This window comes from Ambystoma mexicanum, chromosome 4p (genome assembly GCF_040938575.1).
Source record: "Ambystoma mexicanum isolate Mex_15411 chromosome 4p, UKY_AmexF1_1, whole genome shotgun sequence".
NCBI classification, from domain to species: Eukaryota; Metazoa; Chordata; class Amphibia; order Caudata; family Ambystomatidae; genus Ambystoma; species Ambystoma mexicanum.
The window spans coordinates 1,172,847,860-1,172,873,409 of NC_090927.1; the positions used below are offsets into that span (position 1 = coordinate 1,172,847,860).

Sequence of the window (25,550 nt, forward strand, 5' to 3'; positions counted from 1 at the left end):
TTACCCCAGATAAGGATTCTCATCACCCTTTTTCTTCCAAATCTTATCTTGGAATGCAACACCCACCATGCTATGCTTCTCCTCATGACATCTTTCTCAAATTTGTCTGGGAACTTGGCGTTCAGTTCCCTGTATGCAATCATGTTACGCTTAGTCCCTTTCTTGGAGGGGTTATGGGAAAGTGAACATTTGCTTACAGTTTGCAATTTTCTTTTCTCCATTTCAAGGATTCCCCACACAGCTTCGGGAGTGGCTCACGATGTTGCCAATCCTTGGTGTGTCTTCACAATTTATTTCTCACCCGTGTGAGTGAGAGAGAGAGAGAGAGCGCGAGAGAAGCTGCAGCGTGCCCCCTCTCTTTACATCCTCATTTTCATTCATCAACTCTCTGTCTGTACAGACATCTCTCTACCCAGGGTGAATGGCTAAGGTGGCTGCATGCCCGGGGGATACGCAGGATGGCCTTGTCTTGCCTGAACACCAAAGCTCACTCCGCCTGCAATTATGTCTCATCATGTTCCAGCATTAGGCATCTTTTCTTCCCTGCAGCGAACACCATCCTTCAGCTTCACATTGACTCTACCACAGCTAATAGGATGTCAGTGTGTTCCACCACCTTCTGCCAACAAGTTTAAGTGGTTCTTCTTTTTAATCTACCCCCATTGCCTCTGGAGGTGGACACTTGACAACAGCCATAAAGGGGGCCATGGATGGTTGTCTATAGTTCACCTGAAGACATTACATACCTCAAACAACAACCCTAAGATTTTTTAAAAAAAATAACCAATGTACTTAGCTGGCAAAGCAGGGCCATTCATTTTGGTAGTAGACTGGAAAAAGCCATTAGACCCAAATACAGATAAGTCAACAAGGAGAAATCCATGAGGATACTAAAATATTAGCGAGTAAACTTATAAAAGATATAGCCTTGGTTGACATTTGGAAAAAGCCCTCCCCATCGGACTCAGGATTCATATTTTATTATTTTAACAGCAAATCCTTTCTAGAATTTACTGTCATGTTACTTGATATTTATATAGTGCTTATTGCCATTGTTATGGCCTCGGAGCACCACGAGGTGAATAACCCTTCAGCAGACCATAGTTTAAACATTCATGAAATCAAACGATCCTTATGCGGCATGCTAATAGTATTTAGAATCTAGCTGACTGTTCAACTACTAGCAGAGAAGAACAAGTTACATTCTTACCTGGTAACGTTCTTTCGATGGGATGGTCCGACGACATATTCCATATCTATGACATGTAATCACCACAGCTGTGCTGCTTCGGAAACTTTTTTCGTCGTCTGCGTCCTGCGTCGATGACGTCGATGCGCCGTCGTCGAGGACCTCCTCCGACGTCCGACGTCATCCGATGTGATAAGTAGGACGCACGACGCCCGTAGCCTCAGCTGTAGTTTTTTCCCCCAGAACGTGTGACATTAGTCAACTGCCAGTCAGACACAAAGCCTTGCGGAACGTAAGCTGCAATCGCAAAAGAAATTCTGCAGCGGGGAAGGCATGGCGGGAGCAATATGGAATACGTCGTCGGACCATCCCATCGAAAGAACGCTACCAGGTAAGAAAGTAACTTGTTCTTCGAGGGGATTGGGTCCTCCGACGTATTCCATATCTATGACAGACTCCCAAAGCAGTACCAGAGCAAGGAGGAGGGAAAGAATTTAGAATCAAAATTTAGAATAGCCAATCAAATAGCAGAGCAAAGGACCGCCTTGCCAAAGGCCAGATCCTGTCCTCGGATGGAATCGAGGGAATAGTGACGTACAAATGTATGTGCTGAAGCCCAGGTGGCTGCATCACAGATGTTGCGAATAGGAACACCCCTCTGCAGGGGAGTAGATGCAGCCACACCCCTGGTAGAATGGGCCCGCAAGCCAGCCGGTGGGTCCTTACCCGCCAAGCGGTAACACTCCGAGATGGCTAAAATAATCCAGCGAGACAAAGTCTGTTTCGTCACAGCTTGCCCCAAATGCTTTCCAGCGTAACCAATAAAGAGTTGATCGTCCACTCTGACCTGGGACATGTGTGAAACATAAAAGCTTAAAGCTCTCCTAGGATCAAGCCTATGGAGCCTCTCCTCTTCCTTACCAGGATGCGGAGGAGGATAGAATGCCGGAAGAACAACCTTCTGGGCCAAATGAAATTCCGTCACTACCTTCGGAAGAAAAGAAGGACAAACTCTAAGGACAACCCTGTCCTTGTGAAATACAGTGAAGGGTGGCTTAACTGAAAGTGCCTGTAACTCACTCAGCGAGCGGAAGTAACCGCAACTAAAAACACAGTTTTCAGAGTTAACAGCCTCAAAGGGCAAGAATGTAAAGGCTCAAACGGAGCACCCATAAGAAACTTAAGAACAAGGTTTAAATCCCAACCGGGCACAAGGAAAGGTGACGGAGGGAACACATTAGTGAGCCCTTTCAGAAACTGTGAAATTAAAGGGATTTTAAAGTAAGAACACTCTTCAGACGAGCGCTTAAAGATGGACAGCGCCGCCAGGTAACCTTTAATGGTACCCACTTGCAAGCCCCTGTGGGCCAAAGAAAGTAAAAAGGACAGAACCATGGGGATGTCACATGCAAAAGGATCCACATTCTGAACTCTGCACCAGTCGCAGAACTTACGCCAACAGCAACGGTACAGAGACTTTGTTGCTGGCCTTCGGGCCGAAAGCAACACCTCCATCACGTCTTCAGGGAGGTCCCAATCCTTATACCTCAACCTTTCAGAAGCCAAGCGTGAAGGTTGAGGGATCTGACCTCTGGATGGAGAACCTGACCCCCCTCCCGTGAGAGCAGATCGTCTCGGTAGGGAAGACGACGTGGAGGGCAGATGGACAAGTCGAGAAGGTCCGGGTACCACGTCCTCCGAGCCCACGCCGGAGCAATGAGGATCATCTGGGAACCGAACTTCCGTAACCTCCGCAGCACTTGCGGGATGACGGGGACTGGAGGAAACGCGTACAGCAGCGGGAATGACCACTCCACCACAAACGCGTCTCCTAAGGCTCCTTTTGGAGGAAATTCCCGCGAGCAAAACCTTTCGCACTTCCGGACGACACTGGAGGCAAAGAGATCCACTTGAGGGGTCCCCCCAAAGGGCGAAGATCTCCAGGAGAATCTCGTGAGCCAACTCCCACTCGTGAGAGATCGCGCTCTGCCTGCTCAGAGCGTCCGCCGTCACGTTTTCGTCTCCGGCCAGATGATCTGCCGAGATCGAAACTTCCTGCTGGATGGCCCAGAACTCGAGCTGTATTGCCTCCCTGCACAGAGGAAGTGACCCTGCCCCCCCTTTTTGTTGAGGTAGTGCATGGCCACTGTGTTGTCCGTCAGGATCAGGACACTCTTTCCTCGCACAGTCGGCAGAAAAGCCTTGAGGGCTAGCCTGACGGCCCTCAGCTCCAACAGATTGATATGGAGTCTGGACTCCGACGGAGACCAACGACCACTGACTGTCAGCCCGTTGGCATGAGCTCCCCATCCCGTGAGGGATGCATCCGTCACGATCGTCACCTCCAGCCAGGGAAGCCAAAATGGAGCCCCCTTCATCAAGTTGCCTTCGACGGCCCACCACAGAAGGTCCCGGGCGACCGAGGGCGGCACCTGAACCGAGTCCGACATCCTGCCGGAGGACTTCGACCATTGCGTCTTGAGTGCCCACTGCAAAGATCTCATCCGCAGGCGACCCTCTGGCACCAGAAGAATGCAGGATGCCATGAGGCCGAGCAACCTCAAGAACTCGAACGCTGGGAGCGTCTGGGCATGCTGAAACCTGTGCACCATCTGCTGAATGTGAAGAGCCCTCACCTGGGGAGGAAAACACTGCCCCAGGGAAGTGTCGAGCACTGCTCCGATGTACTGGAGCCGCTGTGTTGGCATCAAATGGGACTTCTTTAAATTGAGGGAGAAGCCCAGCCTGTGAAGGGAGTGGCAGGTGACGGACAGATGATCCAGGACTTGCTCAGGAGAGCTCCCCCTGATCAACCAATCGTCCAGGTAGGGGTAGACGTGAATCCCCCCTTGCCTGAGATGCGCTGCCACCACCACCATGAGCTTGGTGAAAACCCTTGGGGCGGAGGTCAATCCGAACGGCAGGACTCGAAACTGAAAGTGCGAGTCGGCAACCGTGAACCTCAGGTACTTCTTGTGCTTGGGATGGATCGGCACATGGAAGTAAGCATCCTTGAGGTCGAGTGACACCAACCAGTCCTGAAGCTGAAGGGCCTGGAGGACTTGAGAGAGAGAGTAACCATCTTGAACTTGTCCTTCCTGAGGAGTTTGTTCAAACCGTGCAAGTCCATGATGGGTCTCAAACCCCCATCTTTCTTCGAAATCAAAAAATAAGGGGAATACCATCCCTTGTTCCTCTCCGCTACAGACACCAGTTCTATGGCGCCTTTCTCCAGCAGGGCTTGAATTTCCTGCGCAAGGAGGGGATCCGGACTCTGCAAAGAGAGGTTCCCCGGTGGATTGTCGCGAGGCCTGTGCCGAAAGGGAAGACAGTAGCCGTGGGTTATGATCTCCAGAACCCACACATCTGAAGTAATGGCTTGCCACTCTACAAGATGCTGCGCCAGCCTTCCCCCAACCGGCGAACCATGGGACATGGCCTCATGACTGAGTGGGAGCGGCTGCAGCGTTACCTGAGGGCAAAGAGGCAACTGCCCGAGCGGCCTTGGCACCACGGGTACCCTGTCGTCCACCTTTGGTACCCCTGCGTTGGCCTCTTTGACTGCCAGCTCCTCTCGCTTTACTGAAGGACGAGTAATAGCGAAAGGAACCACCCCTCCACTGCTGTCCCCTAGGACGAAAAGGCGGAGGTTGGCGAACTGCAGCGCCCAACGACTTCGCTGCAGCTTTTGAGGTCTGCAACTTCTCAAGGCTCTCGTCAGCGTTGCTGCCAAAAAGGTGTTCATCGTCAAAGGGCATGTTGAGGAGCCGGGACTGCACATCAGGAGCAAACCCCGACTTCCGCAACCACGCAAACCTGCGTATCACGGTGCTCGCCGCCATGGACCTACTGACGCATTCAGCTAAGTCCAAACCCGACTGAACGGACTCACACATGGCATCCTTACCATCCTGGACCATAGCAAGGAAACCATCCCGTTCGTCCCCTTCGGGAATATGTTCAGCCGCTAACGCAACACAGTTCCACAGAGTGTGTGTGAAACGAGACAAGGCACAAATTGAGTTGGCCGCCTGAAGCGCCATACAACCAGAAGAAAAGACTTTCTTCGCGGAGCCATCAAAACGTTTGTCGTCCCTATAAGGAGGGATGGTAGGGTACGACGCCTGCTTTGCCGGGGACGTGGCCTCCTGCACCACCAAACTCTCCGGAGTGGGGTGCCTGGTCAAGTAGCAGGGGTCGCTACTGGCTGGACGGTATTGTCACGACAAGAATCTGCCCACCGCCGGGAGACTCTCCGGAGCAGTCCAAGCCGCCGCCACCCTTCTCTATAAAGCCATATGGAACGGCAGTACCGGGTCAGTTGGGGGACCAACATCAAGGATGTCCGTCAGATCATCCTGCACAAACTCCCCTGGGGGAGCAGACCATCCCAAGTACTCAGAAACCCTAGCCATAAGGCGCCGGTATGAGGAATCGGCATGAGAGCCAGGCTCAGGCCTACAAAACTCCACCTCCGGAGAGGTGTCCAGTCCACTGGCATCATGCAGTGACTGCCTCAAATCGTCAAACTGACTATGGCACGAGACAATTTCATCTGGAACCTGACTAGGAACCAGGCCATCAGAATCCTCATTGCCTCTGAAATATATTCCAGGTGGCGAAAAGAAGGCACCCGAGAGTGCTTGCTCTTAACCAGAGCCTTCCTAGGGGGTTCCCCCGTGCCACGGGGTACCTCCGACACGAAAGGCGTCGATGGCGTCGAGCGAACAGGCATCGGCGCCGAGAGGATCGGCGTCGACGAAATCGGTGTCAACGTCAGATGCAGCGCCGCCAGCATCGGCGGTGTCGACACAGCCCTCAAACACGGAGCCCCGAGCGTGTCCCTCGACGACCTGAGCGTCGACGGCTTCGACGACTTCCTCGGAGCCGGAGCCTCGAGAAAGCCTGTCGACGCCTCAGAGGTCGATGTCTTCCTCGAAGACCTCACAGGTGCACACGGTCTCGAACGCGTCGAGGACCGGGACCTGGAACGGGTACGTCGAGAACGAGTCTCCTTGTCCGAACGGGACCACTCCCGTGACTCGTGCCGACCACTCTTGCGAGCGGTGTCTCTCGACCTCTCACGACCGACCCCACTCGGGGGCGCGGACGGCTTAGTACCCTGCGACTCAAGAATCGCCAGCATTTTCTTCCCGAAGGAAGCCCATTCCTCCGGCGTCGCACGGCTGGTGGGGTAAGCGACGTGCCGGGCAGAGTCCTCCGAAGAGGACCTGGAAGACGACCGGTGTCAGCGCTTCCGAGAATGCCTCGAAGAGGCTGAGGAGTGGCGAGACCGACTCCTAGAAGGAGATCCACGAGACTTCCGACGATGACGCGGAGAGTCACCCCTCGAATCATCCGTCGAAAGCCCTGCAGACTTCGACTTCCGGGGCTTGGACACCCGACCTACCGACTACTTCTTCTTACGTTCGCGTAAGGCTTTGGACGTGAGCAACTGGCAGTCGATACAGTCATCCGTGTCGTGGGCCTCCCCGAGGCACCAGAGGCAGGCGTCGTGCGAGTCTGTCACCGACATCTTGGACCCACACTCCCCGCACTTCTTGAAACCCGGACGCGGGGTCGAAGACATCTTCACACAAAGGATTTTCACAAAACGAACAGGTTCGAAGAACCGAGAACAACAGAACTCCAAAGAGTCGAGGCGGTAACCGAGATTCACGAAGCAACACGTTCACGGAAAAAACGGAACTGAGGCTACGGGCGTCGTGCGTCCTACTTATCACATCGGATGACGTCGGAGGAGGTCCTCGACGACGGCGCATCGACGTCATCGACGCAGGACGCAGAAAAAAGTTTCCGAAGTAGCACAGCTGTGGTGATTACATGTCATAGATATGGAATACATCAGAGGACCCAATCCCCTCGAATACTTATTTAACGTCATACCAGGCCTACAATATAGAGTATTAATGCACAGTCAGTGACTATGACAGCTGGACCAAATGTTTCATGGGGCGCAGCCATATCCTGTCAGTTGCAGCGTTAAGTAAAGGATAATATAAATGAGCCTATCTACCCCATGGTCAACTGCCTGCAGTTCAAGGCACTGCTATACTTTATATCAGGGATCTGCAACCAGATATTCTCCAGATATTTTGGACTACAATGCCCATGATTCCCCCACCGTTAACTGAACATGGAAACTGCACTAGTCCGTCACCTGGTAATCTTTTGAAATGCACGTATTGTATGTCAGCAATGCAAATGACTTACAGTGGCAACTCCCTGAAAAACAATCAACGTGTTGGCCGATTAGTTGATTCGATGATTCGTGCAGGACTGCACAGAGTAATTTATGGGGGATTTTAAGCAATAATGTTAGCACCAGGGGAGAAATCATCAGGGCCAGGGCCAATTATAAAAGGTCAGTCAAACTCGGGAAAGATTTCTTGGAGAATGAAGCATGGGAAAAACTTCTGCTAGCCATTTTCAACAAAAACTCAAAGAAGTTCTGGGACTTTGTCGCAGGAGGCCCGTCCTATTAGAGAGTGAAGAAGCACAGGGAAAATTATGTGGGAGCCAAATCTTGGTTTGACTACTAAATGCCCCTATTCCAGGGTCAGGAATCTAGGTATGAGGGTAGAGATCGGTGTTCCTCAATACGGCTGAGGTGGAGACAGCAGTTAAGCAGCAATGGCACAATTGTGCCCCAGGTCCAGATGCAGTCCCAACAGATTTATGTAAGGGTAACATAGAACTATGGGTTCCACTCATTGTTTTATTTCCTATTTGGAAACAGGAGTTCCACAATCTTGGAAAAAGCGTAATTATTCACTCAATATTTAAAAAGGGTGACCCCAGGAAGCCCACTGGCTACAGGCCAATTTCATTGTTGGACAACTCCTTCAAGGTCTTAGGACGTGTTATGCTGCAACTTTTAGAGGACTGGATTTTGAACAGCCAAGTCCTTTCGGAGATCCGATCCAGGCTTGGGCACACGCGATCAAGCACTCAATCTCTACCAGGTAGGGGCATCCTCCGTCTTTGTAAAGGGCGAAATGATTTATTTGGCCTTCATGGACATGAGCACTGCATTTGATAGGGTGGATAGGGCGCTGTAATGGCAAGTGCTTGGGTCCATGGGCTGCCCGACTGAGTTGCAAAAAGTGCTACAAATGATCCATGAGGACACCAGGGCCTGTGTTCGTTTTGGGGAACAGGGGCACTGCACAGGTTATTTTGAGGTAACGTAGGGAGTCCGCTAGGGCTGTGTCCTGGCTCCAGTATTATTTACTTTGTATATTAAAGGCCTGTACAGGGTCCTGGTGGACTCCAAGGCAGAATATCCTCGGGCAGGTGTGAAAGCACTTAAAGTATTGGCGTACACCGATTTCACAGTTTTAATGGCCCGCACACGAAAGCCCTCCAGCAGCTAATGTATGTTTACACTGACTTCATGTCCAACTTGAAGCTAACAGTTAACACGAGTAAGTCAGCAGTGATGGCATGCAGTCATGGGATGGGCAACAAAATCAAAATGCGCAACATGGTAAGCAAATGTGTCGACCCAGATTTTCAGCGGGATTGAGCTCAGTTATTACGTCTTTCTCTCATCATGTCAGTACTCTTTCAGTCGACTTGAAGTATTAATTTGTCAGCCCTGGTTTGAAAAAGGCAATGTTGTACTTACCGAAACACGCGTCACCTATGGGCAAAAATATGAACATTTTCCTCAGATTTTTGTTTTGACAATTAAATAACCACTTATTTCAAGCGCAATTCGTTGAGTGTGGTGCAGAATCAATCATTGGAGGGGCCTCGTTCATTCTGATTTCAAGAGGTGGGGTTTTGACCTCTGCTCCTCCCGAATCTGCGATACCCTGTAAACAACCAGCCTTTGGGCGCAAGTTGGAGAAGTTGGTGTTTTTCCCCATATGCTTTGACATTGGTAAGCAAAGGTGCCATCATTCCACGGTTGTGTCAAAATTAGATTACACCTGGGTATATGTTTCTCTGAAAATTGGCGAGGGTTGGCCCATGTGCAGAACCAGAGTATGAAATTGAAACAGACACTGTGCTGTATTTCTGGCTTTAGGAACATGTGTCAAGGCCAACAAATTAATTTAATTCTGGAAGTGTATCATGAACAAGCTAAAGCAGCAACTAATTATGGGGCAGCATTGTGGGGCAATGAAAAAGTAGCGTGCATTGAAGTAATTGAGAATAACTTCATGAAAAAGTTAGTGGGGTTCCCTAGTTCTGCCCCCAAATATGCTGTGCATAAAGAGTTAGGCACAGCCCACTTTGGGATCGACTGGTATGATCCGCCACTTATGCATTGGCTTGGAATATGGTCAAACCCAAGAGCTATCCTGTGGCATGATACCATCAACTTTCAGGCTCCTCTGGGCGCAAAGTAGAATGGCTGAATTTTATCTTGGTGTGCCTGAAACAGTTGAATGCTCCATGTTTGCAGTGTCGATAGGAATTGCTAACAATGGTGGAGTGCAACATGTATAAGAGGGCCTTTTGGTCTTTAATTCTAACAAAACGTGAATCGATTGGGCTCTCTTGAATCAAACAGAAAGCATGTGTTACTCACGCAACCAGATGTAATTCAGCCCTACTTGTTATACAGTAATAAATCTGCAGATCGCTGGGCATTGACCGGGGCCCGCTTTAACCTCCTATGGCTGAGAGAAAACACGAGGAACTGGTCGGGTCATGAGCGGTCCGTGGTCTTTCATGGCTGTAGTGCTGTAAAAGAAGGCCTGTTACATTTTATCTGGCTTTGCCCCTGCTATGAGGACATTAGGAAAAGGGCCATCACCCCATTGTTGTGCAAAGCAAATTTGAATCAATGTCAACCTGCACTTATTTTTCTGTTAAGAGCTGAATCCATAGTTGTTGCCTGGTGTTTAGAATTTCTGGGAAAAGCATGGGATAGAACAAAACGTATGGAGAATGCTAAATTTTAACATGTTTTAACTGAATATATTTTTCTTAATCAATGAGTTTTTACTGTGATTAGGCACATTGTATTTTACCTTTTTGAATTATGTATACTTTTATTGCTTTGCAAGGGCTTATGGAGTGTTTCCAAATAAACTTAATTTTGATTGATTTCTTTCTATTTTGACATTTCATTTCTTGATAATGAGCTTTCAGCCCAGGAGCCAGTTTGCCCCTATCCCATTCCCCATCGCCGCCTCTCCTTTCCTTTGCATGTTTCCACACCTTTACTTTCCTTTCCTTTCCCTACTAACCATATAGATCTGTGGTCAGTATGGAAATCTGTGAGATTGTTGTGTTATTTGTCTTTTATACTGTGCACTTCACCACTGTAGTGGTCTTAAAGCAAAGAGACTTGTTCATGTAAAGATGAATTGCGGCCCCGCCCAGAGTGGTCTGTGGGGTGAAAAGGAACCTTGTCAAGGAGAACAGGAAAGGGGAAGAGTGGGAAAGGACGGGGAGACAGAAATGTAGAGACAATTTAAAACATGTAGGGAAATAAAAACATACGGGTGAGTGATAGGAATGGTTCGGAGTGTATCGTTTTAAGTGCAGTGATCAGAGGAAAATGTAATCTAAAGAATGGACCGGAGCTTCCCTTATTGGCTGGCAGAAAGTTCATGGAGGCCATTTAGTACTATACTATATATCTATTCCAGAGGAATTAAGGGATCAAACACATTGCTGTTGCCCAAAACCTAGCTGTATCTTGTACTTAATCTCTAATTATTGTTCACTCAGTAGTTAGCAAACCTAAAGTCCTACTGAGAGGATGGGCGAGTTCACTTATTTCAGACGCACTAGTAATGGAGCTACAGAGGCATCTGAACAAACTTAAGCATCTCAACCTAGGGTCAACATGTAAACACTTATCCGAAAGCACAGAAAACCAGTAAAAGAGGATTCTTAACTGAGTTCACAAGAAGAAATAAAAGAACAGAAGTAAACCAAATGGAGCTCCATCTAGAAGAGCAAATGCTACTGATCCAATAAACAATTACGCAGAGTGAAGCAATCAATGAAGATCAGACAAAGATGACACTTTTGAAAAAGCTGAAGCCCACCTGGAGAGTTACAGATAAAATAGAGAAATTGTAGGCAGCCAAAACAGTGTGAAAAAGGATGCCGATAATCACATTGAAAGCATTTGCAGACCAAAGGGTAAGTGTAAGGAACTCATAGTGGCAACAGTAAAGACACACACAAGTGATCACAGTTCAAGGGTGTTTATAAAACTGTATAAACGGGTGAGAAAAACGCCCAATCTAAACCTGAATCTAAGATGGGAGCAAGCTACAATGATCAAATAATAATAAGGCAGTCCTAGTGGCGTCTTGTCAAATAAAAAGGGCCTATACTATAAAAAAAAACTATTGCCAATCCTTACCGCTAAGTTACAAACAGTGTGGGATAATGTTCATAAGAAAAAAAAGAAGCGTTCACAAAATGATAAGTCAGGATGTTATGGCCGGGGTCTCCCTTCCCCACGTTTTAAGCACAGGACAAGGCGGGACTCTATAGCAGAGCACACTTCTGAGCTTCTCGGGCACGAGGTTACAGTGGTTTTCAACAATAATCAGGAGCTTCTGTGCCCAAGTCTCTTTCAAGTCAGCCAAAAGTCTCTTGCATCAGAGGGCTTGATGAATTAAACAAACCAATATTTCCTTCTGTTCACACAGTTTGTAGGGTGGGTTTGTTTCACCTGGGATCCCCCTCTTGCAGGCTCCGATCCCCTTTTCACAATTCCTTCAAACAAAAAGTTATTTCTCAAACATTCCCATAGGGCAACTTGCTTTTCACCCGGGAACCCCGAGTCAGGCTTTCTCTCAAGCCCCCAGTCAGGCTTCCCACAGTTCTATCATCACTATTTTCTCAATTGGGTTACTGATTACTCTACTCCACAGGCATCCCTCAGTCGAGTTCACATTTGCCTCCACAATTTGTCAAAGACGTTCGACTGTACAAGGGGTTTGACTTAACCCTCGTATGACCACTTTTACATCTTAGGCCGGCCTCCTCTGAGGCCCTCATTGTTAGCCTCCCTCAGTCAGTGTCGGACCAATAACCCACTGTGGGCATCCCTCTGTCGGTTCACATTGGCCACAGTTCACAATGTTACAATCTCATCTGAACGCGGGGTACCCTCCCCCTAGCTTTCTCTCGGCATCCCTCCGTCGGGTTCACACTTGCCACAGTTCACAATTTCCATGACTCACCGGCTGTGTTGACTTTACTGCAACAGCTTTCTAGCAGGAGTCAAGGTTTTCGGTGAGGTGTGGGCCTTCTTTCTGTGTTTTTAGGGTCTCTCTCTGCCGGGCGCAGACCCCAGGTCTGCCTCTTCCGGGCTCCGACCTTCGCTCTCAGGGTCTCCTCTGGCGGACACGGAGCCCAGGTCCCCCTCTTCCCGGCTCAGACCTTCTCGCCTTGCTTTAATCATCACCCTCTTCTGGGCATGGACCCTTCTTAAGGCTAAAGAAACGGGGCCCCCCTCTTCCGGGCTCAGATGCTTTTAAATGTACTTTAAACTTCAAGTCCCAGAGTGCATACTGCTTTCTAATGGGACTTGTTGTGAGGTCAGGGTCTTGCACACCTGCCCCTCAAAGTCCCGAGTCTTTGGGTCTGACTCAGGGGAGAATCTCTAGGTAGGGCAATGTCAGGCAGTCCCAACTGCCCTTGCGTTGGCCTTCTAGAGGTATAGGCACCCCACCACTCTGCAACCTCTCTGATGTTCACCGGCTCAGGGGTTTGGCCTTCCTTGCGCCTCTCTTACAGAGTTCTTCCAGCTCTGGCTCCTTCCTTCTGCATCCCCAGTTCGCTCAAAATGTGGTCTCCTGCCCCGCCTTTTATACTTCGTGGGAGTAGCGATTACATTCAGGTGTGCATGGTTGTGAAGGGAGGCCTGCCTTTGCCTGGCCTCGTAAGTGGGACAGTTTGATCTAGAAAAGGGAGAGTGTCTTCTGTGTCCGTGGTTTTCTGTCGGTAAACCTCATCCTCCCAATCTCTCTCCTCCTCCTCGCAGTGGTTTTATGGAAAAACAGGGTTGAGGGATTATGGGAGTTGTAGGGGGTAGCTGTAGGGTTGTGTACAAATGGGTTGTTGACAAAAGTATGCCATAATGACAGAGTGGTCGTCGGGTAGCGATGTACTGGAACGGGTGAAATACTGCATCTCGCCCAAGGGCGTTCTTCCCCCAGCCTCCCAGGGTCACTTTCCCAGGTGATTCTCCTCTCTTGTCCGCCAGCAGGGTTGGGATCCAAGAGCGATGGCCCTTCCCTGGCCACCTGAACCAGGTTTCTCACATAAGGTACTTGAAGAGCATTGGGCAAATCTTTCAATTTCTCTATTTTGGTTTACATATGGCTCCAGGAATGATAAAATCACACATGTCTTAAGGTAAAAAAAGCAATAATTTACTAACGGGATGTGCATTGCTACAAAAGATGCTATAAATGGAAATGCAGTAGGGCCATATGGTCCACCTACCTAATTATATTACATTCTATAAAAAAGAATAAAATGAAACTGTTAAACCTGTTTAATGAGATTCAGATGCTTGGAGGTTACCCTAAATCTAGGAATTAAGCAAAAATTGTAGTGCGCCTGAAAAGGTGTAAGAACTGTAAGGATGCAGGAGTTAAGACTCGGAGATACGTTTGGCATTGTTTTGGTTATACACTTGTATTCATACAGGTTAAGAGGTTGGAGAAAGGCCTTTTATATCCCTAAAATGAACACAGGTTTCATTGCCTGGAAGAAACGAAGGGAAACTGTCAGAATGTCCAAATAAAAGTAGTATGTCACTGTCGTGTCCGAAAACCATACTTCTAATCCTAACACTATTAACTAAGGACTAACGTGCAAGGACTCCAAAACTCTAAGTAAACTAGTAGTGACAGTTTGTGCCACTTCAATGTTCTCAAAGTCTCAAGTGTTCAAAGAAAAACAAATGTTCTGTTTCCTAAACGATATTCCAGTGACCAGGCTTTGGCTCCTTTCCCCTGGGTTCTGCTTAGGAGCGTATCTTCTCCTTTTCTACTGTGGACAGTCTTTTCCACTCTTAGGTTTTCAGACCCTTTTATTCTCAGGTCTTCAAATGGGTGCATGTCCTAGGCTCGCAAAGCTGTGTCACAAAACATTGATTTATTCTCTTGACAAACAGACTTCTTTCTGTTTCTCATGGGCTCCTAAACCCTCTTATTTGATCCTCATGTGGGTGAAGGTCCCAGACTCGCAATGTGGCAATACCACAACTTGGTTTACTCTCCTCTCAAGAATGTGTGTCCCTTTAAAAGTCTTAACACTCTTCAGGGTCCTAGACCCTCTTTTCATATGGGTGTGGGTCCCAGACTCGCAATCTGACAACACCATGATTTGGTTTACCCTCCTGCCAAGCCTGTGGTTCTCTTTCTCTTCCTTCAGCTACTTTCAGGACTCCAGACACTCTTGTTCTCTGTTTCTCAGGGGGGTGCGCGTCCCAGACAATTGATTTTGACACTTCTCCCCCGCCTTCCTCGGACCTCCAGCCATTCTTGGTATGCCAGTGTACCTTTTCTCTTGGTTTGCATCTCCCGAGGAACAGTGCTCTTCTGTGAGGATCCTGCAGCACTTGGATACTTGACTTTGCTGTTCATCGATTTGCAGCCTTTATTGTCCTTCTCAGAGCGGCTCTGCTTTGCAGCTCTGTGGTTCGGGGGATGCCCGTAGGCATATTCGGGTACCTGCTTGTACCGTCCATTCTTGCACAGCTACCAGTGCCATACGTCTGCCCTTGTAAGCAGTGTCTCCCCTTCTCTACCGGACTTGCCAGTGCGCTTCTCGCGGTGTCTTGGCGACTGCCAGCTGTACTCGACTTTCCTCTTTGGAGGGTAGCACTCTCGGTGTCCCAGCTGATAGGGATTTAAACTCCCACACTTTCCTGTTGGAGTGTTCTGGACCAATAACATTTTGCGGAAGACTAGACCGATCACTCCGGTTCTCCAGAGTAATCGGCATCCTTGTGGGCATCTTCTTCTTCACAGTACTTGTGTAATATTTACATAGAATACCAATCGTGTTGCCTGGTATTCTAGTCAGGTCTGAGGTGTTAGCATGACAGACTGTACTACAAAAGGATGTTGGCCCTATTTGAAGGTAGGAAAGAAGGGTTGGTCTTCAGTAAAGAGGGGTTTGTGATAAAGCAGGATTACACAGCGTTCTTTGGGAAGGGTTGCCCCGAATCACATAAGGGGTTCATCTCCCATGTGATCCTCCCCCTGTGTACCAGCCACAGGGACTATTGTACTGTGGAAGCAACACATTGGACCCATGGGAAGTTCTCCTCCCAAGGTAGAAGGGACGGCATATAACACAGTCAACTGCATGTCAAACAGATCTTTCTCTGTGGTAAATCAGGATGCTAAACAACCTGTCTTCCATGATGAAGTCTATGATACATCAGATAACCAAAAAAGGGATGGGTGGAAGGTTTTGAATGAATCTGAACCACTGGCATTGCTCTGGGCAACCTCCCACACCACAGTGGTTTAGCCTGTCTGCGCCATTGCAAAAGGGGTCCAACCATATTCAAATCAGACCGGTGATGCCACCAATGGAAGCAGCCCAGCCCGAACTGCTAAGCAAGGTCACAATCTGCACTGAAACATAAGCGATCCCAGACATGTTTTGGCCTTGTTGGGCCTCCTCAGTGAGGTGCAGCTTGGTTCCCTATGGCGCAGCGAGCAAGGGACCCACGTCTGGGCATACCCTCTCTCACATAGGGAGACAAACTATAACCGAAAAAAAGCCATCACGTTTTTGTATTGCTCAAGTCACCCCGAGTGGGATGGGTATGCCCAGATGTGGGTACCAAGACTGTTGGCCATCGAGACCCAAGCTACTCCTCACGGATGATGCCAGACAAGGCCGAAACATGCCTGGGGATGCTTGTGGTCTCCTGCAGAAGGGATGTGGGATGTGACCCAGCAGTTTGGGCTGGACGAACCCCTTTGGGGTGGGACCATGCCTGATTTGCATATCGTCTTTCCCCTTCTGTAATGGCTTGGCAGGCTGAGAAGTGATGGTCTGGAGGGTTGCCCCGAGCTGTGCCAGTGGTTATGATTCATTCAAAACTTTCCAGTCATCACCTCTTTGTTTTGCTTATAATACAGCAGATACATCTGTACCAATAAGTATGCATCACAGTGAGATCAATGTTAACACACACTGCACTTTTAAGCTATGATAAATACGGCAGAAAGTTCAGCTCTTTGTTAATGACTGATCTATACAATTTGGTTACGCACAGTAGATCTATTTCTATCAAACTTGGGTATGAAAAACATTGAACTGTTCATGTAGATCCAGAACCTCAAATTGGGCAGCGAGCATTCTGCTTACTTGTGAAATCTTCCTGATCTGTCTTCATTGTCAGCATACAAGAACATTTTCAGTGCATAGTTCTCCATATGGGCATTGCCAACTACTTCATTGGTTATCGACTCACTGTCACCAAGTTGTTTTTTCAACTAAAAGAAAGACAAAAATGCTTCTGTCAAAGACACAAACTACGCACATTTCAAGAACAGAACATTTTAATTGTGATGTTTAAGGAATTCTTAGTTCAATTAATAATGCAAACTCATCTTGGGGTGACCAAAGATCCAGTAGCAAATTTATTTTTCGTAAAAGTGGCTACGAAATTTGAAATCTCATGTCATGCTATGGAATGTGGAGACAAGCATTGCTGTTCATGTTCAACAATGACAACAGTCACTTACCTGTAACAGTAATCCAGTAGCAAGGGGTCTTTATCAATATTCACAAGCTTAATGGAACATACCCTGCCGGGAGACATCTGCACCATTAGGTTGTCTACATTTATACGTAAATCTTTGTAATCAAATTCTCTGAGGAACATGCAGTTCGGGTTGATTCTGTATTAGGTGCATTGCGTTTAAACCTCTAGCCACTGACAGTCATCTTCGTTTGGGGTTTCCATGTTTTAACAGAATGGCTTAACGTTAAATGACCCGGTTGATGCATACATATTCTCCCTTTGCACAGTCATTTAAAAAACAATATATCCCCCAGAGAAAATATCACTTTAGATTAAGTTCACTTAAATGTCCTGGCTTGCCGAATTTACCTCTAGATGGTCAACAGGCAGCAAGAACACCTGCCCGTATTGTCCCACATATATCGAATCCTCATTGAATTTTGTCCTTTTATGTCCGATGTCTATGATATAAGGAAGAGTTGACTTGATCGTACTTTAAAAAAATGTGCATGTTAGATGTTTGAAAGATGCAATTGCCTTACGTAAGCAAACTTCTTTTATTTCTGTTGTTTTTGCTTATGGGTTGACAGTGACGTTCTAAAAAACAGAGATTGGATTGTCAGAATGTTTGTTCTAAATCACTAAATTATTTAGGACGTCACTGTTTTAAAAGTTCTTGTTTGTTTTTGTAGAATATTATATTTATTTATGCTGCTGTATAGCACTTCCAATTTATTACAAGAATCCGAGCCGCTTGTTATATGAAAGATTTAGCAAGTGAAAAGCTTATTTTCAGACTGTTGTACCATTTATATGCAATGTTGTATATTTTGGATGTTTATGCTTTTATGGGGCGCTTTGTCCAAAATGAAGCTATTCTGATATGACCTGGTGAGCAAGTCAAGCTGCTGATGACCCTACAAAAGATTTAAAGATTGTAGTACTATGTTTTCCAGGTCCTCCAACTTGCTATACTGTAGAGTCTTCTTAGAGATCTAAAATGCATTCGCACAAAAGGACAGGCAGTAGTACCAGTGTATTTTCATGAGTGTAAAAGACACCAGTTGAACAATTATTAATTACTGAAAGTGTAGAAAGACGAATACTATAATTTCATGTAAACGTGAAATTGGTGACGGCAGGACAAGCACAAAGCATTCTGGCTCGAAATACATTTGTAGTACCTGGAGGCACTTTAGATGTGATTTATTTAACAGCATGAGGTAGATTAAAACAAATGAAGAAATATGAAGTCAAGTGAATGCTTGAAGGGATAGAACAATCATGACAACCCAATAAAATTGAATTGATATAAAAACATGTTAACGTATATTCATGGGCAAGATAACTGCTCAAGCATGAACATTAATCATATTTCAACATCCTCTTGCAGCCAAGACAATCGAATCAAATTGCATCAAAGAACCTGGTGTATTCTGGAATCTATGAGTAAGAAGGAAGCCACAGCACATGCTGCTTCCAAGAAAGACAGATACAGTTAAAATGGGAAAAAGTAAAGCTAGCGACTCATACATAATCAGATATTGTACATACTGCAAACTGATTTAGAAGGTGTCCTTTTAGGAACGTAAACTTGCATATAAAATGGCACTTGAAGCAATGCAAAGCAAAAACAAGGAATAGATTGAAATGTTAGCACGCATCAAGTGTACTTTATTTCTCAAAGATTAAAATAAGTCTAAAGCTATGGGTTTTCACATCAAAATCAATAAGTGTATTTTAACTGTATAAACCAATCATAAAACAGGTACGCAAAAAAAATTACACAAATATGAAAACATGTATACACTAAAATCCCAACAAATCATACATAATACCATGATACGTGCAATTTAAAATTGTTAAGTATTATAAAAAATTCTTAGATAAACCCTGCCATCACCCCCCAAAAAACCTGCATAAACTTCCACCTACACGAGGAACAATACAAATCACTTTTTAATATGGAGTGCCTCCTTGATAAAATAATCGAATGACCTAGTGACAGCTTGATTTTGTAGCATAAGGAAATGAAGCAGGGCTGGTATCAACTGATGAAACCATCCTTTATAAGATTGTCCTCAATGTTTTGTGGCAAATAGAACTGTAAGCTGGACACAAAAAAGAGAAAACGTCACAAAATGTCCAGTTCATTAATAAAAAGGGCACATACAGGACTCTCTCACTCCCCGACCATTTGTCCACCACAATGTTCAAAGGAAGCGAACTAGGTGAAAAAGCTGATCAATAGTAAGACGCCAATCCATGTATGGTTGAGGTGACCATGTGTGATCTATAAGAGGGTTTCTTATACTGGACATCTCTCTAATTGTGTATAGATTTAGTAGTGATGCCTTCGCTTTCTCCATACAAGATTTGGCTACTGATTTAGGATGGTGAAACCAATGGCTTGCTTTAATTAAATCCAAAGTAGTTCTCACATGCCTTAAACATCTAATCTTATTGGCACAAGGGCAGCCCATTATAGCCATTATTATCTGCCCTGATATTATTACATTAGGGTTAGTCCAATAACCAGCGCGTTTTCATTATAAAGTTTTTCATAATAGCTGCGGGATGAGTTCCACTACTTTTTGCAAAATGGGTCTGGAGCAGGTTGCTTTACTAAGTGTGCTTTGCCACAATAGCATACAGAGAACCGAACACCCAAATAATTCAAATAAAAGGCACTTTCTAGCGGAGATCCGTTTGCCACAAATAAATAGTTTATCTGGCTTGTCATCTCTGTGACAGGTGATTTTCCACATTTTTTAGCTACCTACTCTTAATGAAGCCGACAAACATCCAGCAGTATCAGTAAGCCTTTAGGTGTCCATGCAAGTAGTACTCCAATTTTCGGCATATGCCAATAAGGGCAAACACCTTAAACCTCCAAGGGGGACACTTGCGGTTGCATTTACCAAAATGGATTGTAGACCACCAACGTATAGACAAAATAAAATGAGTGCTAAAATGCACCTTTATCGTAAATTCCTATTGGTCTTTGAGGGGGGTTGCACATCGTCCTCCAGAGTGGTAACGCACTACGCACTCAGTATTAGTAAGTAGCAGTAATATTAGTTTAAGAAGGACCAAAGGCAAATTTGCACTTGCAGTGTTTGTCAAGGAGTTTTTCTCCTATGTTTTATTTGACAGTAATGTGACGGAACATGCAGTAGATACAAGTAGGGCTGTGTCAGTGTCTGACTTGTTCTTGTGACAGTTACAATTATAATCATAGACACAGTAGTGCATTGGCAAAGGAACAGAACAGGCAACACGTGTTTCGACCTAAGGGTCTTTATCAAGGCAAGGTGGATTCAATATGTGGCATTAACCAGTGACCACGAGCTACCACTGCGGGACAAGGAGCTAGTACATAGCGTTCGGCAGATCTAACTTCCACCCCCTAATGCTTTAAGTGCTATATAGATGTGTCCTAATGTTTATTTATATATTGTCCCAAATGTTCACAGTTAAATTCACATATGTATGTTGTTTTGCACAGGTTTGCCTGACGAACCAAAGGTAGCTGTTGGTGTAAAGCTAACCAGGTTCTTCTAGGCTACAAGCTGCAGCTACATTGCTCCCAGCTCCCCTCAATTTTTAACCCGGTTTCATTTGAGTGACAACTTTGCTGACAAGATAAGGCCACGACCGTGAACCTAAAAAGGTAATGCCCGATATTCATAAGCGTAAACCCTTGCCATCGTTTGATTTTTACACTGCATCGCATATCCATGGGGTTTCTTTGATTCCATACCCATGACCCTGGATTTTACGGTGTATACTGCCAAACCCCATTTATCTATGAACCCCACAAATATGTTCATCAATGCTTGTAGTGCTCTTAGCATGCAAGCCAATAAAATGCTCATTGACGTACAATAGTGCCATGACGGAGATTTTGTGATTACTAAGATCTGTTTCTAGATCATTTATCTATAAATTAAAAAAAAGGGGCACAAACAAGTGCCCCACCGAACACCGCTCTTTGAAGGTAATGGCGGTTAACTCACTCAACGAGCCATATCTCACGATGATACTCAAATGTGTGTACATACCCATGAGAATATTTAATTTTGATGCATGAAGTCCCACATTCTGTACCATTGTCCACGGCAGACTCCTATCCAGGCAATAGAAGGTGCACGATGCATCCATAAATGCCAAATACAGTATCATCTGATGGCCGGCACATATTCTTTTAGTTAAAAGTAATACATTTCGTGCTTGTTTGAGAGTGCTGACTCCTTCCCCCAATGTCAAACTGTAAATCTCCTATTGTTCAATATTCTGTTGCCCAATAGGAGAGTCTGTCATGAAAGAGTGTTCAAAAACCTTTAGCTACTGTATCAAGCAGCGAGATAACAAGCTGGATCCCCTTGAGCTCCCTTTTTAAAGATCAGTAACAATATCACCTTTTTCCAACTTGTTGGAAACACCCCACACCCCCTCACAACCGACATTGAATACTGCAGTCATGATTGGTAACCAGAATTCAGAGTCTAGTTTATACATATTCATTGAGCAAAAGTCAAGCCCCAGGCTTTTGCGGCTAGCTTCTTTTGCCAATGCTTCCCCGACTTCATCTACTTGAAACGCTTATTCTTCTGGTCCAGTTTGGACATCCCTAGCCCCTTCTTCTACATTCCTGTCTTTGACTTTTCCCTGCTTCTGCTTGTGCTTGTCCCCATACAAAGAAGTAAAATCATTGACCCAAAGTCATACAAGTATGTTGCTATTAAAGCCTATTACTTCATTCAGTTTCCTTATGTGGGCTTCTATTATTGCCCAGCATCTACCACGATTACCTTCACTAATAGCGTGGTCAATTTGGTCTAAGCCTTTTTTGCCTCCTTCATCCCACATTCAATCTCTTTTTTGAGAGCTCAGGTGATCTAGGACTTGCCCAAATAGTCTCCAGACCAAGCCATAAACTGGGCAACAGTCTGGATTTGGTTTTATCAAATGCAGCTCTTGTGACTTCACATACAGCTGAACCAGTACTCTGGTCAGACCATTATTTAGTGCCATGTGTGCTAAAAAAAAGATCAAAATGCAGCAAAAGGCCCCTCCTCCAAAAAGATGGCAATGGTGTAAGCGCTCGGCTGATTTATCGGCTGTCGTTTCACTGGTTAAAGACAAATGTAGTAATTCGACGGCAACTACCTTATCTGGGCTTTCTCAGTTTCTGCTTGATGCAGCTGACAATGTGGCTCCTCTTAGGTTTATTCAACCACGGAGACTGCCCACGGAACCTTGGTTCTCTGAGACTCTCAAGGCGCACCATCTTTCACTCCACCAGGCTGAAAGAAAGTGGTGGATAGCGCGTATGACCCTAGCCGTAGACTTCTTTATAAAAACTGTGCCACTTCCTATGCTGTTGCTATTGTGGCAGCTAAGAGGGCTTTTTATGCCCAGAAAATTGAGTCTGCGCTTGGTCAGACTAAGACCTTTTTCTCAGTGGTAAGATCTCTCTCCACAGATGCTAAGCTCACGCCCTCTGTTAGCCCTACACAAGGTCTCTGCGACTCACTGGCGCAATACTTTACTACTAAAATTGAGACTATACACACCAACATTGCACAGGCTACGACTTCTACATCTAGACCTGCTCCAGACATATCTGCTTCTATAAGGCTGTCAGCTTCGGAAGCCTGGTCATCCTTCCCTCTTTTTACCAAAGATGCACTACTTACCGCTATACAACATATTAAGTCGGGGGCTCCTTCTGACACTATCCCTCTTGTTGTGATGAAGGATATATGTCCTGGGCTGCTGTGTGAAATCACAGAGGAAGTCAATAACTATCTTAAGGCTGCTACTGTCATTCCTCTTCTTAAAAAGCATTCCCTTGATCCTATGCTACCCTCTAACTACTATCCCATCTCACTGCTACCATTCTTTATGAAACTTCTTGTGTCACTGGTATCTCCCCTGCTTTCCGTTTTTATGGAATCCACTGACCTTTTTGACCCAGCTCAATCTGGTTTCTGCCGGGACGGGGGACTGAGTGTGTCCTGGTCTTTGTCCAAGATGATATGGCTAGGCTGGTTGATGCTGGAGGGGTTGGGGCCCTGATCCTATTGGATCTTTCAGCAGCGTTTGACACCGTAAAGCACCCCATCCAGCTCACCCGCCTGGCCCAAGTTAGTATCTCAGGCCAGGTGCTGACTTGGTTTGCCTCGTTCCCGAACCAAATTCTCTCTCTCCCTCCTTTTCTTTCTGGGCTTTTTTCTCTCTGCTGTGGTGTCCCCTGGGGATCTGCCTTGTTTCCCATGCTCTTCAACATGGCCTCTTGCGTGTCACATCTGCTTTTTCGGAATCATGTGCTATGCATATGCAACGACACATAGATCCTGATCGGTCTAGACTGGGATCAGGCTGAGGTGTCGTCTTGCCTGTCTCGGTGACTGACTGCAGTGGGGGCATGGATGAACCACAATTGGTTGAAGTTGAATGGAGACAAGACAGAGGTGCTGGTGGTGGGTTCTCCCCCACATCCCTCACTCAGGGTGTCCTCCTTCTGGCCTTCTTCTCTTGGCTCTCTTTCGGTTCCTACTGAGAAGGTGAACCTAGGTGTTGTGATGTCCGCGTCTCCCTCGATGGACGCACAGGTGGCAGCAGTCTGTCAGTTGGGCCACTTCCACCTAAAAGACCTAAAGAAGGTCCTGCCGTTTATTCCTTCTCATCTTCGCCCTCCGGTAGTGGCAGCCTTAGCGCTAAGTCGGCTGGACTATTGTAATTCTTTATACCTGGCCCAACCTAAGGGCTTAGTCCAGCGGCTTCAGCGTCTTCAGAATATGGCTGCCCGGGTGGCTAATGGCTCACCCTAGGAGCACCCATTTGCCCAGTTTTGCGCTCGCTCCATTGGCTGTCTGTCAAACAGCGCATTATTTTCAAGGCCCTCTGCTTGGTGCATTGCGCTCTGTATGATCAAGGGGCAGAGTATCTCAGTGACACGTTCAGTCACTACTGTCCCACGCAGCCTCTAAGATCAGCAGCTGATGGTCTTCTTGTAGTCCCGTCCTTCCATTGCGCTCGCATCAGAGGTCAGGCTTTTTCAGTTGTCTCGGCACAACTGTGGAATAGTCTCACATTGGCCATGAAAACTCTTTCAAATCACTGGATTTTCCGAAAATCGCTGAAAACCTAATTTGTTTGGTTAACTATCTTTCTCCTGGATACTGCCTCCTCGCTTCTCCAGCGCCACGATACCCTTGGGCGACCGTGCGCTAAATAAGTTTAATTAACATAACATATTTATTAAGCCTGTTATAAGATCCTCTTTTCAGAGCTACTGCCTTGTCACAAATCCACTTTTTTAGTTCAACCAATGCATCTTTTTTTTCGGTTTGCTTGATTTGTCATACCAGTTTGCTACATTCTGTTATTTAATTTGCTGTATATTATTGATTGTAACAAGGGGTCTGAATCATTTTGATACATTTTCAAATGCATCAACAATAAGACCAGAGTAAGAGGCCAATAGCATGGTCTTCACTTCACTAATAGTTGCCTACTTATACATTAGTCAGCGTAATGCGACGAGAGGAACTGACCATGTCATTGCTCGCCTACTGTTCATGACTGGCCCTATTGTGAAGCTACGTCTTTTTAAACTACTGTTCAGGGCCACCCCAATTCCAAGATCACCTGAAAGTATCAGAGGATCATGGTCCCCTTCTGGGCAGTCAGTAATTACCACATCCCAGACCATACTGCAGACCTTAATCAGGACTAAGAAGTAATCTATAATAATAATCTTCTGGAGGCCCCCTAGTATGTAAACTTCCCTGTGACATCTCAAGACTTTCTGCCCTTTACCAACCTCAGACCTATCCTGCTCTGCTAAACCAGGAATCAATTGGGCATTGCATCTCTTATTGAGTCTGTGCCAGTATAGTTTGTGGTACATGTAATCTTACATCTTCCTCCTTACCGAAAAGGGTCCTGGTCTCTACTGAAGCCAATTTTAGGATTACAGTCACACCCAATTAATATCCCCCCACACCTGTCTATTTTCCATGAGAAAAATATATAGAACAATTCAATGTATTTCCTATCTCTCAAGTCTTTAGTTACATTACACAAAATGGACTACAATTAAAGCACATCTACTTTGAAATTCTATCCTCACTGCCAAGATAAGTTCTAAATCTGTCAAAGGTGCTACCGAGACTATGTGGAGACTATTTTGTCACATTGGAAGAGAAGCATATAAAAACCACCAACTCTACTGGACCACATTCCCATATTTCTTGTAGTAACAAAATATCAAAACGTAATCATGCTATAAAAATCTCTTCTGCCATTCACAAGGAAAGCCAAGCAAAATGCGAGCTTCCAATCCTTAATGGTCGAAGTATCTCCCCCTCCAACTCTGCTTGTTGACCTTTCTGGGATTAGTCAATCAGTATAATCCAATCCACTTAACGCCTCATGCCTGATAATAGTGGTATAAAGCTTGCCTCTCCCCCACTGTCCATTCCCTGTCCTCTTTTTTTCATCACCACCACCTTTCTGTTTTCCTGGAACCTTACTGAGCAATGCCACCTGTCCTGCGGAACTGCCCTTTCCGGACAATGGGGCCTACTTGCCAGGGCAGTACATGGTTCTGTTAACCTCTGG

At 46.1% G+C, this 25,550-nt stretch overlaps 1 protein-coding gene across 2 annotated transcripts in view; it reads right to left on the reverse strand.

Moving 5' to 3' along the window:
* Positions 1-25,550, reverse strand: part of VTA1 (vesicle trafficking 1) — a 673,843-nt gene that overhangs the window by 306,505 nt on the left and 341,788 nt on the right. For both annotated transcript variants that reach the window (XM_069606814.1, XM_069606813.1), the window contains exon 3: positions 16,538-16,665. In XM_069606814.1, the coding sequence (XP_069462915.1) occupies positions 16,538-16,665 (128 nt within the window). The remainder of the gene's footprint in view (positions 1-16,537; positions 16,666-25,550) is intronic.